Raw genomic sequence first — 15,696 nt, forward strand, 5'->3', positions numbered from 1 at the left:
TAGCATTTCCAGAATTAACCTAAAATTAATGGATAGTTAAATGCTTTTTATTGGTCTATTATCACATGTATTAGTTGATGTTGTTTCTGTTGTTGTTCTTGATATAAATTCAATATGCTGAATAAATCTGATGATTATGCATAGCAAAAAGTGCATCAAAAGAAACCCAAAAGAGCATCCCAAATATGCGGCAACGGTTTATGAGTTCACCATTTGAAAAACTCCGAACAATATATTATTATTTTCTTTCTCTCCATCTGAAAATGTGTTGTAAATTTACATTTATTTTCATCAACTTTTGAATGTAAATGACGGTGTATTTCTGTAGGCCTACATTATATTATGATCAACGTTTAGCTAGATTACACTCTGTAATGTAATGTATATTAACGCATTCTGGTCTTATTAAACTCTACTGTTACATTATAAAAAAATAAATTCATCAAATTTACAGAGGAATTAAAAATAATAGGAATTAAAAATAAAACAGAATGTACCATTGTGTTTATCTACGATCTTATGTCAGGCGCAGCGCATGGAGAGATCTCTCAGGGGAATATGCGCGTGTCTTTAATCTTTTGACTGAGTCAGACGCAGCCATTATATATTCACACAGAGACAATCTAGTGGACGGTCAGAAGCTAAACACACGTGTGCATACTCGATCAATAAAACAACCATCAGTGCAACCAACCCAACATTATACACACACACACATACACCTGGCCTGGTGCCATTCGCCCCTCCCTTTGCCCCCCAGGCAAGATTTACCCTGTTCCTGTTAATGGGCCAGTGACCACTGGTACACTCCCTGCCCATCCTGCCCCCTGGGCATAACAAGACCCCCAACACCCCCAGCCTCTTCCGATAAACCCAAACCTCCAACCCCCACCTTCCCCAGACCCGATATAACATTTATATGTCTTTGGGTACAGCAGGGGGAGGAGAGGGGGGAGTAAATTGGGAAGGGAGACTCATCCAACACCCCTCTCTTCTCTCCAACCCATGGTATCCAATGGTATCCTACCTAAATGAGCCATTGCTATGGTAACATCCTGTCTGGTCGACATGGCAACCCCACTCAGGTCCAGCAAAGATGGTGCACAGTGAGAGAGAGAGAGAGAACAGGGAGAGAGAGGGAGAGAGAGAGAGACAAACAGACAGAGAGAGAGAGAGAGAGAGAGAGAGAGAGAGAGAGAGAGAAAAAAAAAAGAGAAGGCGAGAAAGAGCTCAATTGAAAAAGAGAGAGGGGGAAAGTAAAAAGGTATATTGGCAGTAAGATTCACAGACTGAGGAGCAGGGCAACATACCTCACCATTCACTAAACAACAGTGCTCTCTGGTGGAGAGAAAATGTTACAGGGAACTGCACAGACAAAACATTATCTGATGGTCATGTGGATAATATAGACTCCTCCTCCCTGTAGGCTAAAGTTTCTAAATGTATCAGCAAGGATATTTCCTTCCTCATCTTATGTACAACTGTTGGATCACAGTGGAGGCTCTCTGTTTGTTTGTACTCCACACTGGGTCACTTGTACAGAGGGTAGTGCGTACGGCCCAGTACATCACTGGGGCCAAGCGTCCTGCCATCCAGGACATTTACATTTACGTTTTAGTCATATAGCAGACGCTCTTATCCAGAGCGACTTACAGTTAGTGAGCGCATATATATTTTTTCTCCATACTTTAAACCCAAAAGCACAAGCATGTCAAATTCTGTGAGTATGATGATAAAGCAATGATGGACAGGTTGAGACTACAGGCTTGGCGTAAAAGAGGTTGACTTTCTATACAACATTGCATCGACATAGAAATAGAATGCATAGACATGACAGTGTTCTGTTCCACAACAGATTGAATCTATGCACTCTATTTCTACTTGCAACTTTGCGCTGTGTTCTGCAGACTAAGAGTGCCCCCGGGTCTATTTTCTCTGTTGCAGTGTGTCATTTATAGATCCGATAGATCAGCAATGGGGAAACGCAAGATGGCCGACACTCCACTGAGCTGGGTCAACTGTTCTCCAGATACATGAAGGCTTGAAAATATTCTGACGGTTCCGCCATTGTCTCTCACGTTGTCCACCAACCGTACGTATCTACTCCCGGACCTCTATACCAGGCGGTCAGAGGAAGGCCCTAAAAATTGTCAAAGACTCCACCCTAGTCATAGCGCCAAGTTTAGGTCCAAAGGGCTTCTTAACAGCTTCTACCCTCAAGCCATAAGACTCCTCAACAGCTAATCAAATGGCTACCTGGACTATTTGCGTTTTTTACTTAACACTTATTTTTCTTAAAACTGCGTTGTTGGTTAAGGGCTTGTAAGTAAGCATTTCACTGTAAGGTCTAAACTTGTTGTATTCGGCGCATGTGACAAATACAAGTTTATTTGATTCGATTTTGTTAATCCACCTTTAATCCATTTTGTTCCAGGTTTTAAAACAGGCTGTTCCACAAGGTTGCACATGCATCTATCGTGAATGTCTTCCTGTTTGAGAGGGGAAAGGCAGAACAACAACCAACCAAGCAACTGTAGCTAATCTAGCTATCAAATTCCCATATACTGTTCCTGCCCTCGCTTGCCCTCCCTTCCTTCCTTCTCTCCTTTGAGAAACCAATACAAAGAAGCTACAGCCTACAGAAACATTCTCATACTGAGGAACCCATCTCAGTGAGAAAAAAACATGGTGAGCATTATAGCCTGTTTCTGTTTCTTGCTACAAGAAAATAGAAAGTTATTGAAGGAGAAGAATAGAGCAGTTGGGGGAAAGGGGAGACTAAAGTAGTAGCCTACTTGATGTCTATTCAACTATTGGTCCTGCTTGCTAACTGTAACCAGCTAAGTTTATTAAACAAGGCAGCATTTGCAGAAAGGACCACCTCATTCATTTAAATTCTACTAATCTTGGTCACTGCATTAACGTGGAAAACTCATTGGATTTGTAAAAAGTCATCAACTCTCTCTCTCTCGCTCTCTCTGTGTGGGTGTGGGTGGGTGTGTCTGTTCACAGGGCTGATCTAGGTCAGAGGACAGTATTTGTCTGCTCCTGAGAAGGGAGTAACAACCTCTAAAATGAGCCTCTCTGCGGAGAGAGACGAGGTGGACACTTTCTCGAAAAAGATTGTCGCTGGTGAGAAAGAGGAGAGACCAGTGTCTCCAATACCCAGCTGTGGGTCCATGAAGAGTCAATGGATCCTTATAACTTCAGTAAAGAAGAACCCTTGTCCAGTGAACAGGGGTAATAATACTTGTTTTTTAACCACACTCTTGTACAGATATCTGAGTACTCCCCAACAACAATTTACTATTTCTTTCCCGGTCAGGCTAAAGATAATCTCCTTGGTTTTTGGCAGGGTCCATCAGGAGCAACCAGTGTCTCATGTAGCCAGTTGTTTGTCTATGAAGAGTGAATGGTCTATGGGACCACCAATCAACTTTTCCAGTGAACAGGGGTAATAACACTTATTGTTTTAACCCCACACATAAATAATAACTACTCCTCAACAACATTCATTACTATTTCTTCCTTAGCCAGACTAAAGATAATTTCAGGAGAGACTAGTGTCTCCTGTAACCAGCTACCACTAAGCATTTGACGTCTTCTGGACGTCTTTCTTTGGTCTTCCGTCTTTTTTTGGTGCGGTCTGGACCGGCCTTGATTTCAACGTCCACGGACATAGACCAAATCTGAACCAATCATAGACATCTACAGATGTCCGGACAGGCCAAATATAGACATTCAAACATAGCCCAAACATAGACATCTGTAATTGGTTCAGATTTGGTCTGGTTCGGACCAAATCTGAACCAATTACATTTTACATTTTAGTCATTTAGCAGACGCTCTTATGCAGAGCGGCTTACCTTTTGGTTACTGGGCCGCTAGGCTACCACCCAGCCCACAATCATAGACATCTATGTTTCACAAGTTTGGACAGCACAGTACATACAGCACAGTAGAGCACACTAGAGTACAGTAAAGTGTACTGTTTTGAACCTTAATTTACTCTAATGTACTCAACTTTACTGATCTAAACTGTACTGTACTCTACTCTACTGAATTAAACTATACTGTACTCTACTGTACTGTACTCTACTGAATTAAACTCTACTGTACTGTAGTGTACTCTACTGTACTGTACACTACTGTACTCTACTCTACTGAATTATACTGTACTGTACTCTACTCTACTGTACTTTACTGTACTCTACTGTACTCTACTCTAATGAATTAAACTCTACTGTACTGTACCATACTGTACTGTAATGTACTCTACTGAATAAAACTCTACTGTCCTGTACCGTACCATACCGTACCATATTGTACTGTACTCTTCTTTGTTCTACTGTGCTCTACTGTACTAAACTGTGCCGTACTGTACTGTGATGTTCAAACATAGCCTAGATGTCAGTGTTGGGGAGTAGTGAACTACATGTAATTCAAATAGTAATGTAATTACAAATTTCCGTAGCTTGGTGGTAGTTAAACTACACTGAACACAAATATAAACGCAACATGTAAAGTGCTGGTCCCATGTTTCATGAGCTGAAATAAAAGATCCCAAAAAAATTCCATATGCACAAAAAGCTTATTTCTCTCATGTTGTGCACAAATTTGTTTACATCCCTGTTAGTGAGCACTGTATCCTTTGTCAAGATAATCCATCCATCTGACAGGTGTGGCATATCAAGAAGCTGATTAAACAGCATGATCATTACACAGGTGTAGTTTTGTCACACAACACAATGCCACAGATGTCTCATGGTTTGAGGGAGCGTGCAATTGGCATGCTGACTGCAGAATTTGCCAGATAATTTAATGTTAATTTCTCTACCATAGCCGCCTCCAACATTGTTTTAGAGAATTTGGCCACAGACCACGTGTAACCACGCCAGCCGGACAGCTGATGAAACTGGGGATTTCCACAACCTAAGAATTTCTGCACAAACTGTCAGAAACCGTCTCAGGGAAGCTCATCTGTGTGCTTGTCGTCCTCACCAGGGTCATGACTTGACTGCAGTTCTGCGTCGTAACCGACTTCAGTGGGCTAATGCTCACCTTCGATGGCCACTGGCACGCTGGAGAAGTGTGCTTTTCACGGATGTATCACAGTTTCAACTGTACCTGGCAGATGGCAGACAGCGTGTATGGCGTCGTGTGGGCGAGCGGTTTGGTTGGTGGCGGTGGGGTTATGGTATGGGCAGGCATAAGCTACAGACAAAGAACACGATTGCATTTTATCGATGGCATTTTGAATGCACAGAGATACTGTGACGAGATCCTGAGGCCAATTGTCGTGACATTTATCTGCTGCCGTCACCTCATGTTTCAGCATGATAATGCATGGCCCCATGTCGCAAGGATATGTACACAATTCCTGGAAGCTGAAAATGTCCCAGTTCTTCCATGGCCTGCATACTCACCAGACATGACGCCAATTGAGCATGTTAGGGATGCTCTGGATCGACGTGTACGATAGCATGTTCCAGTTCCCGCCAATATCCAGCAACTTCGCACAGCCATTGAAGAGGAGTGGGACAACATTCCACAGGCCACAATTAACAGCCTGATCAACTCTATACGAAGGAGATGTGTCGCGCTGCACAAGGCAAATGGTGGTCATACCAGATACTAACTGGTTTTCTGATCCACGCCCCTACTTTAAAAAAAAAAGTATCTGTGTACAACAGATGCATATCTGTATTGCCAGTCATGTGAAATCCATAGATTAAGGCCTAATGAATTTATTTCAATTGACTGATTTCCTTATATGAACTGTAACTCAGTAAAATCTTTGAAATTGTTGCATGTTGGATTTATATTTTTGTTCAGTGTAATACTTTTTAATCAAGGCTGGTCCAACCTGCTCTCAAGGACCCACAGGGTGTGCATGCCTTTGTTCAAGCCCAGTTCTAAGCTGATTAGTAGAATCAGGTGTGGTAGAACGGGGCTTGAACATGAAGCCACCGCTGATACAAAATACTTACAAATCACAAACTGCTGGGAAACACCCATAAAAAGGTGAGTCATTTTTTAAATGTATTTTTTATTTTTATTTAACCAGGTAAGCCAGTTGAGAACAAGTTCTCATTTACAACTGCGACCTGGCCAAGATAAAGTAAAGCAGTGCGATAAAAACAACAACAACACAGAGTTACATATGGGATAAACAAAACGTACAGTCAATAACACAATAGAAAATCTATATACAGTGTGTGCAAATGTAGTAAGTTATGGAGGTAAGGCAATAAATAGGCCATAGTGCAAAATAATTACAATTTAGTATTAACACAGGAGTGATAGATATGCAGAAGATTATGTGTAAATAGAGATACTGGGGTGCAAATTAGCAAAATAAATAACAATATGGGGATGAGGTAGTTGGGTGGGCTAATTACAGATGGGCTGTGTACAGGTGCAGTGATCGGTAAGGTGCTCTGACAACTGATGCTTAAAGTTAGTGAGGGAGATAAGAGTCTCCAGCTTCAGAGATTTTTGCAGTCGTTCCAGTCATTGGCAGCAGAGAACTGGAAGGAATGGTGGTCAAAGGAGGTGTTGGCCTTGGGGATGACCAGTGAGATATACCTGCTGGAGCGCATACTACGGATGGGTGTTGCTATGGTGACCAATGAACTAAGATAAGGCGGGGATTTGCCTAGCAGTGATTTATAGATGACCTGGAGCCATTGGGTTTGGCGACGAATATGTAGTGAGGGCCAGCCAACGAAAGCGTACAGGTCACAATGGTGGGTAGTATATGGGGCTTTGGTGACAAAACGGATGGCACTGTGATAGACTACATCCAATTTGCTGAGTAGAGTGTTGGAGGCTATTTTGTAAATGACATCGCCGAAGTCAAGGATCGGTAGGATAGTCAGTTTTACGAGGGCATGTTTGGCAGCATGAGTGAAGGAGGCTTTGTTGCGAAATAGGAAGCTGATTCTAGATTTAACTTTGGATTGGAGATGCTTAATGTGAGTCTGGGAGGAGAGTTTACGGTCTAACCAGACACCTAGGTATTTGTAGTTGTCCACATAGTCTAAGTCAGACCCGCCGAGAGTAGTGATTCTAGTTGGGCGGGCGGGTGCAAGCAGCATTCGATTGAAGAACATGCATTTAGTTTTACTAGCGTTTAAGAGCAGTTGGAGGCTACGGAAGGAGTGTTGTATGGCATTGAAGCTCATTTGGAGGTTTGTTAACACAGTGTCCAATGAAGGGCCAGATGTATACAAAATGTTGTCGTCTGCGTAGAGTTGGATCTGAGAGTCACCAGCAGCAAGCAAGAGCGACATCATTGATATACACAGAGAATAGAGTCGGCCCGAGAACTCTCATAGAGACTGCCAGAGGTCCAGACAACAGGCCCTCCGATTTGACACATTGAACTCTATCTGAGAAGTAGTTGGTGAACCAGGCGAGGCAGTCATTTGTGAAACCAAGGCTATTTAGTCTGCCAATAAGAATGCAGTGATTGACAGAGTCGAAAGCCATGGCCAGGTCGATGAAGACGGCTGCACAGTACTGTCTTTTATCAATCGCGGTTATAATATCGTTTAGGACCTTGAGCGTGGCTGAGGTGCACCCATGAGCAGCTCGGAAACCAGATTGCATAGCGGAGAAGGTACGGTGGGATTCGAAATGGTCAGTGATCTGTTTGTTAACTTGGCTTTCAAATACTTTCGAAAGGCAGGGCAGGATGGATATAGGTCTGTAACTGTTTTAATCTAGAGTGTCACACCCTTTGAAGAGGGGGATGACCGCGGCAGCTTTCCAATCTCTGGGGATCTCAGACGACGAAAGAGAGGTTGAACAGGCTAGTAATAGGGGTTGCGACAATTTTGGCGGCTAATTTTAAAAAGAAAGGGTCCAGATTTTGCAGCTCTTTCAGAACATCAGCTGTCTGAATTTGGGTGAAGGAGAAGCGGGGGGGCATGGGCAAGTTGCAGCGGAGGTTGCAGAGCTGTTGGCCAAGGTAGGGGTTTCCAGGTGGAAAGCATGGCCAGCCGTAGCAAAATGCTTGTTGAAATTCTCGATTATCGTAGATTTATCGGTGGTGACAGTGTTTCCTAGCCTCAGTGCAGTGGGGAGCTGGGAGGAGGTGCTCTTATTCTCCATGGACTCTACAGTGTCCCAAAACTTTTTGGAGTTAGTGCTACAGGATGCAAATTTCTGTTTGAAAAAGCTAGCCTTTGCTTTCCTAACTGATTGTGTATATTGGTTCCTAACTTCCCTTAAAAGTTGCATATCGCGGGGGCTGTTCGATGCTAATGCAGTACGCCACAGGATGTTTTTGTGCTGGTCAAGGGCAGTCAAGTCTGGGGTGAACCAGGGGCTATATCTGTTCTTAGTTCTGAATTTGTTGAACGTGGCATACTTATTTAATATGGAGAGGAAAGCACTTTTAAAGAACAACCAGGCATCCTCTACTGACGGAATGAGGTCAATATCCATCCAGGATACCCGGGCCAGGTCAATTAGAAAGGCCTGCTCGCTAAAGTGTTTTAGGGAGCGTATGACAGTGATGAGGGGTGATCGTTTGACCGCGGACCCATTGCGGACGCAGGCAATGAGGCAGTGATCGCTGAGATCCTGTTTGAAGACAGCGGAGGTGTATTTAGAGGGTAAATTAGTCAGGATGATATCTATGAGGGTGCCCATGTTTACGGATTTAGGGTTGTACCTGGTAGGTTCCTTTATAATTTGTGTGAGATTGAGGGCATCTAGTTTAGATTGTAGGACGGCCGGGGTGTTAAGCATATCCCAGTTTAGGTCACCAAGCAGTACGAACTCTGAGGATAGATGGGGGGCAATCAATTCACATATGGTGTCCAGGGCACAGCTGGGGGTTGAGGGGGGTCTGTAGCAAGCGGCAACAGTGAGATACTTATTTCTGGACAGGTGGATTTTTAGAAGTAGAAGCTCAAATTGTTTGCCAATATAAATGTCATGTACAGAAAATTGTGTATGAAATGTGGCCGCAAAATGAGCAGCGACATTGCTGGGGGTGTAAACTCAGTGGATTTGGAAAGCTGAAGTGCTCCTGAGTAGAATGGCCCATCCTTTTACAGCGACACAACGTACAGAAAATTGTTTACAGTGCAATATGTATGTCCAATATGGAAAAACTATTGGATTTAAACTGATAGGCCACTATAAGGGCCGCCAAATGAACAGTGACGCTCCTCTGTGTGTAAACTCTGTGGATTTCGATACTAGAAGTGCTCCTGAGTAGAATGGCCCCTCCTTTTACTGCTACACAACGTACAGATAATTTTGTAAGGTGCAATATGTATGTCCAAAATGAAAACGCTATTGGATTTAAGTTGATGGGCCACTCTGTAAGGGCTGTCAAATGAGCAGCGAAGCTCCACTGGATGTAAACTTTGTGGATTTGAGTTGAATGCACCCCCCTTGTACTGCGACACAAGTACAGATAATTTTGAGCGGTGAAATAAATGATAGGAGTACACACACAAAAAACATTGTTAACCATTTAAGGCAAAAAATTAAAATACAAAAAATGACTTATCTTATAGAAATACTTTTAATTATTATTTGTATGATAAATAAATTACTCATTTACAAACTATACAGGAAGGGACATGTATTCTGAAGGAGTCCAAAACTCCGTGACCCGGAAGTACTTAGTTATTAATGCCCGCTTCACAGCGGTGTGGGTCTTTATTTACTATTCCAGGCAGTTTCTTATCAAGAATCGTGAAAATGGAAGACGAATGGGAGGAGGAGGTAAGACCAAAGAGTAGTCGCAACAGATAGTGACTTTGCTTATTCGTCTCTGGTTGTAGTGGTGATTCCCTATGAAACGCCACTGGCACAGAATGAGAGCAGTTTGTGAAGCGACCAAATACAATTGGCATTCCAGACGTATATCTTTGGTTGGGTGAAGTTCCCATTTATTTCAGAATATACAATAAAAATGAGCAATACATTTGATTTACCGAACAAATGTGCAGAGAGTTGTATTACATGCTGATCTAGTGAGAAGGTAAGAACCATATGCTCTCCTTCAACCTGTGAGCTAACACTTTCCGGCGTCCCTATTTATTTTATTTTTTTGTGATCCAATTTATATTTTAGTCGTTTAGCAGACGCTCTTATCCAGAGCGACTTACAATTAGTGAGTGCATACATTTGTCATACTGGCCCCCCGTGGGAAACGAACCCACAACCCATCCGTTGCAAGCGCCATGCTCTACCAACTGAGCTACAGGAGGGCCAATATCCCCAAGGGTGCCTCTCAATAATCTATCCTACCTCCTGAAGTGTACACTCGTTCACTACTTCCCACACATGTTTAATGTTTTTCTTGCACGCTGCCTCTCCCTCTGCCTGCGTGTTCCAAATGAGGCTGTCAGGCTGAACAGGGATTCATGAAAGGGAATGCGGCTTTTTGGTAGATGTCGTCCCTCAAGGAGGCAAGAAATAGATTTCTATTCGAAAAAGTAGAGTATTTTCACAAGGAGTCATTTAATTGGATTTCGGAGGAGGAATGAAAGGAAAAAAAGAATGAGAAGCAGAGGTTGAATTTGAATCTGAAGATGGCGAAAAAGAAGAAGATGGTGTGTCGAAGAAGATTGTTGTCAAGTACAAACAGAGTGAGCCGTACACCATACCGAGTTCTGGAGGTGAAATTAATTAGGGCAAATGAAGTGAGGTGGGTGGTGTGGTGAAGAGCTCGGAGTCCGAGCCTTGCATTGATGGACATGATAAAGAAGAATCTGGTCCAGTAGAAGCAACATTTTTGGAGAGAGTGGATCCTTGCTCTCTGCCGGATCTAGTTGTGGGTGGGAAAGGATTAGGTATAGTTGAATCAGTGAAGGTAACCCGTAGTGGACTTGTGATTTAGTTGTTTGTGTTACTTCCGCCCAGAGGGAGTCGGCACTGTGTCACGCAATTTAGGTTAAGATCTGTGTCAAATAGGGGAGAGGCGTGAGGTGTTGCTTTATACTGATGTTATCTGATAGCAAGTTATTGATTTCATGAACCTTATTTCTAAGGCTACATATATTAATATGGGCTATTTTCAGCCCTTTTCTGGGTAGCTTCTCATATATATACGTAATATGGAAAATAACAAAGGGTGGACTATGAGCCTGTCATATCAGATGTAAGCAATGTCCCCATGCTCTCTGGCAGCTTTCATGGCCGGGATCAGTTATTTTGTCTTCTGGCGCACAGCTTCAGGATAGTCCTCAATTAGGAAGATGTACAGTGCATTCAGAAAGTATTCAGACCCCTTGACTTTCTTCACATTTTGTTACTTTACAGCCTTATTCTAAAATTGATTAAATTGTTTTCCCCCCTCATCAATCTACACCCAATACCCCATAATGGCAAAGCAAAAAACGTTTTTTAGACATTTTCGCTAAATTATTACAAATAAAAAAAACTTTAATAATACATTTACATAAGTATTCAGACCCTTTACTCAGTACTTTGTTGAAGCACCTTTAGCAGCGATTACAGCCTTCTTGGGTATGACGCTACAAGCTTGGCACACCTGTATTTGGGGAGTTTCTCCTATTCTTCTCTGCAGATCCTCTCAAGCTCTGTCAGGTTGGATGGGGAGCGTCGCTGCACAGCTCTTTTCAGGTCTCTCCAGAGATGTTCGATCGAGTTCAAGTCCCGGCTCTTGCTGGGCCACTCAAGGACATTTAGAGACTTGTCCCGAAGCCACTCCTGCGTTGTCTTGGCTGTGTGTTTAGGGTCGTTGTCCTGTTGGAAGGTGAACCTTCGCCCCAGTCAGGTCCTGAGCGCTCTGGAGCAGGTTTTCATCAAGGATCTCTCTGTACTTGGCTCCGTTCATCTTTCCCTCGATCCTGACTAGTCTCCCAGTCCCTGCCGCTGAAAAATATCCCCACAGCATGATGCTGCCACCACCATTCTTCACCGTAGGGATGGTGCCAGGTTTCCTCCAGATGTGACGCTTGGTATTCAGGCCAAAGAGTTCAATCTTGGTTTCATCAGACCACAGAATTGTGTTTCTCATGATCTGAGTCCTTTAGGTGTCTTTTGGCAAACTCCAAGCGGGCAGTCATGTGCCTTTTACTGAGGAGTGGCTTCTGTCTGGCCACTCTACCATAAAGGCCTGATTGGTGAAATGCTGCAGAGATGGTTGTCCTTCTGGAAGGTTCTCCCATCTCTACAGAGGAACTCTGGAGCTCTTTCAGAGTTACCATTGGGTTCTTGGTCACCTCCCTGACCAAGGCTCTTCTCCCCCGATTGCTTAGTTTGGCCGGGCGGCCAGCTCTAGGAAGTGTCTTGGTGGTTCCAAACTTCCATTTAAGAATGATGGAGGCCGCTGTGTTCTTGGGGACCTTCAATGCTGCAGAAATGTTTTGGTACCCTTCCCCAGATCTGTGCCTCGTCACAATCCTGTCTCGGAGCTCTACGGACAATTCCTTCGACCTCATTGCTTGGTTTTTGCTCTGACATGCACTGTCAACTGTGGGACCTTATGTAAACAGGTGTGTGCCTTTCCAAATCATGTCCAATCAATTGAATTTACCACAGGTGGACTCCAATCAAGTTGTAGAAACATCTCACGGATGATCAATGGAAACAGGATGGACCTGAGCTATTTTTAAAATCCATTTTAGAATAAGGCTGTAACGTAACAAAATGTGGAAAACGTCAAAGTGTCTGTATACTTTCCGAATGCACTGTATGTTCCCCTCAAGTTCTTGGTTCTTTCCAGAACCGCTACCTTGTCCTTGAACCTCAGAAACCTGACGACTATCGGCCTGGGCCTGTCACCTGGGCCGGTGGTGGGTTTCCCAGTCCTGTGTCCGCGCTCCAACTGAATCTTCCTGTGGTCCATCTTCAGTTTCTCCAAGATCATTTCCTTCACTTTATCCTCAAACTTCGTCCAGGTCTCGTGGAGATTCTGCAATTCCGTCTACAACAATATTGTTCCGCCTTGATTGTCCCTCGAGATAATCTGATTTCTCCATCATTGTTATCATGGATTCACTTACAGAACTAATGTCCTCTCTCAATGACTTACAGATTATTGTCATCTTGCCCTTTTCCCTTTTCAAACTCATCGAGCTGACCCTGGGAGAACTGCAAACTGTTCTTCAGGTCCTGGACCTCTCTGGTCAGGTCGTCCATTATTTTATTAGTTGACTATTTTCTTGTTGTTTTTAACAACTGCTTGTAAAACTATTTTTGTTCATTTAAAAGATCCTTCACCTGTGATAGAGACACACCACTATCCTCAACGGTACTCCCACCGGCTTTGGTCTTTGTCATGGTAACAACGTAGGCTACGCTGTTACTCCCCGCAATTCCAGACAGGGCAGGTGACAGGGAACTGGATGCCAACTGCCGTTAAACCCCACCGAAGGAGAAGACTTCCCTCAAATCTAAAAGCATTGGATTGGTCGAACTAGGCTAGAGGGAGTTTTCACCATATTTCTTATACCAGTCATTTCCTTTCATATCAGTGAAGGCAAATTAACAAGTGCACACTTTGGGAGAAAGGAGAGAGAGTATTGGGATGCACCTGTAGTGTACAAATGGCCCCTACAGTTGTCTAGAGACCTCTGGTAAGACTGTCTACCATAAAATGTGTTGGCTATCTAGTGTTGTTTGCCATCTAATGTTGCAGTGTTTGTTGTGATCAGAAAGACCCTCTACCATGGAAAAATGACTGAAGAGAATTTCTTCAATTTTTTTGCATCTCTTGTTCTCTTTCTCCCTCCTCTGTCTTTTTAGGAGCAGTTGGTTGTGGTTGAGCTCTCTGGTATAATTAACTCAGATTTTTTGACCAAGTGTCAGGGCACCTGCAAGATTCTGGTGAGTGATCTGGCTTCACTTTCTCGCACGCTACAGTAGGTTGCAAAGAAAACATTGAATGAAACCTGTATGTTCCTCCTCTCCTGTTGATTGTCTGATTTGTTGTATTGAAGGACATTGACAGTGAGCAGCCAATGATGCAGGTGGGAAGGTACGTGTTTGCAGGAGAGTATGACGGTAAGTGTATTAATTATTGGTGGATTCTATTTGCTTACACCTTACAACATTTTACATTTTAGTCATTTAGCAGACGCTCTTATCCAGAGCGACTTACAGTTAGTGCATACATGTATTTTATTATTTTTTTATACTGGCCCCCTGTGGGAATCGAACCCACAACCCTGGCATTGCAAGCGCCATGCTCTACCAACTGAGCTACACGGGACCTATAACAACAACATATTTGCAGAATTCCTAATTGACCCCTTGCCCCTGCTCCCTATGCACACTTTAGATCTGAAGGGACTGGATGAATAAAAACAACTCAACATGTCACTTGTTGCATCTTTCCTACTGATAGACTAGGTGGAAGAGTTGCCGTATTGCTACAGGAGTATCTAGGGAAGATGGGCTAGGGGTCTGTTTTTAATACAACATTTGTTATGAATTTGTGTTATCCATTTTCCAGGAAATTAATGTAGTTCTACATGTTTAGGAGTAGTGTTCTTATTAGTGCCCTTTTGTTGTGATACTGAGTTACAGACTGAGTATCTGTTTAACTCTCCCCTCTCTGTCTCTCTCTTCTCTCCCCCATCTCTCCTGAAAGATGCTCTGGGCACCTGTGTGCTCTTCGAGGAGGGACAGTCGAGTGGTGAGTTTATTGACGAGTGGAGAGTTTTATAGAGGTGAACTAATCTTCACTCTGTGTTACGTTCTCTCTCCTCTCTCTCTCTCTCACGTGTGTGTGTGTTTGTTTGTTTAGGGGCAGACCCTGAAGCCAGTCCAGAGCTGAGCTATAAGTGCCACACAGTTAAGAGACTGATGATGCAGAGAACCTTCCTTGCTGAGAAAAAGGAAGGAGACAACAGCTCAGGTACACACTCACACACACACTGACTATTGTGCTGTGCTCTCTATTTTGGATCAATACTGTGGTCCTCTGTAGCTCAGTTGGTAAAGCATGGCGCTTGCAACGACTGTATAGTGGGTTTGTTTCCTGGGAGCACCCATACGTAAAAATGTATGCATGCATGACTGTAAGTCGGTTTGGATAAAAGCTTCTGCTAAATGGCATAATTATTGATTATTATAATTAAATGTGGTGGGGTTGGACCTTTGCTTCTAGTGACTCTATTCAATGCACATTTTACTGCACAATACAGTGCCTTTGTACCCAAAGTCAAACATTGAGATGCTTGAATTTAGCTCTGTTTTTTTATGCAACATGAAGATGCTTGAATGTGGCTGTTTGTGTTGTTTGTTGCTGTTGCAGGAGACTTTCAGTTTCGGCCACTGAGTGACGGAATGTCCCCAGCCAGACTCGACTCACTCTCTCACTTCATCCAGAACCCAAAGAGGACCTCCAAGCCAGCAGGGGAAGGGGGAGCACACACGATGGGGCACAAGACCGGGTAGAGAGGTCAGGCAGGACACTGGCAGCAACTCCATTAATTAGGATTTACCTTTGATTTGTATTGGATTTATGTTTTTGTACTGCGTATGTTGTTGAAATAAATTATGCTTTCTAGCCATGTGTTGTGCTTGATTTAACGTATTCTAGTACTTCATAGATGGGATATTTCCTGATATAATGGAATTGAGAACTGCTTAAATCTCTCATACAGTATCTCTATTTTATCACCATCACCTCATTCCTTCATTTCAGAATATCCCCACTCAATCGGAATGTCAATGATTGATGATGAAATGGGC

At 43.2% G+C, this 15,696-nt stretch overlaps 1 protein-coding gene across 1 annotated transcript; it reads left to right on the forward strand.

Moving 5' to 3' along the window:
• Positions 1–9,642: 9,642 nt before the first annotated feature.
• Positions 9,643–15,511, forward strand: gtf3c6 (general transcription factor IIIC, polypeptide 6, alpha). Its single transcript, XM_041837557.1, has 6 exons — positions 9,643–9,750; positions 13,744–13,824; positions 13,938–14,001; positions 14,591–14,635; positions 14,747–14,857; positions 15,257–15,511. The coding sequence occupies exons 1-6, from the start codon at positions 9,658–9,660 to the stop codon at positions 15,397–15,399; spliced, it is 537 nt and encodes a 178-aa protein (XP_041693491.1). The 5' UTR covers positions 9,643–9,657; the 3' UTR covers positions 15,400–15,511.
• Positions 15,512–15,696: the final 185 nt, after the last annotated feature.

Source organism: Coregonus clupeaformis, chromosome 19 (assembly GCF_020615455.1).
Source record: "Coregonus clupeaformis isolate EN_2021a chromosome 19, ASM2061545v1, whole genome shotgun sequence".
In the NCBI taxonomy this organism is placed as follows: Eukaryota; Metazoa; Chordata; class Actinopteri; order Salmoniformes; family Salmonidae; genus Coregonus; species Coregonus clupeaformis.

Excerpts from the sequence above, each read along its gene's own strand:
- gtf3c6 (XM_041837557.1), top strand. The coding sequence starts at position 9,658 with ATGCCCGCTTCACAGCGGTGTGGGTCTTTATTTACTATTCCAGGCAGT. Across the intron at positions 13,825-13,937 it reads AGGGCACCTGCAAGATTCTG|GACATTGACAGTGAGCAGCC; the intron begins GTGAGTGATCTG and ends GTTGTATTGAAG. Across the intron at positions 14,002-14,590 it reads GTTTGCAGGAGAGTATGACG|ATGCTCTGGGCACCTGTGTG; the intron begins GTAAGTGTATTA and ends CTCTCCTGAAAG.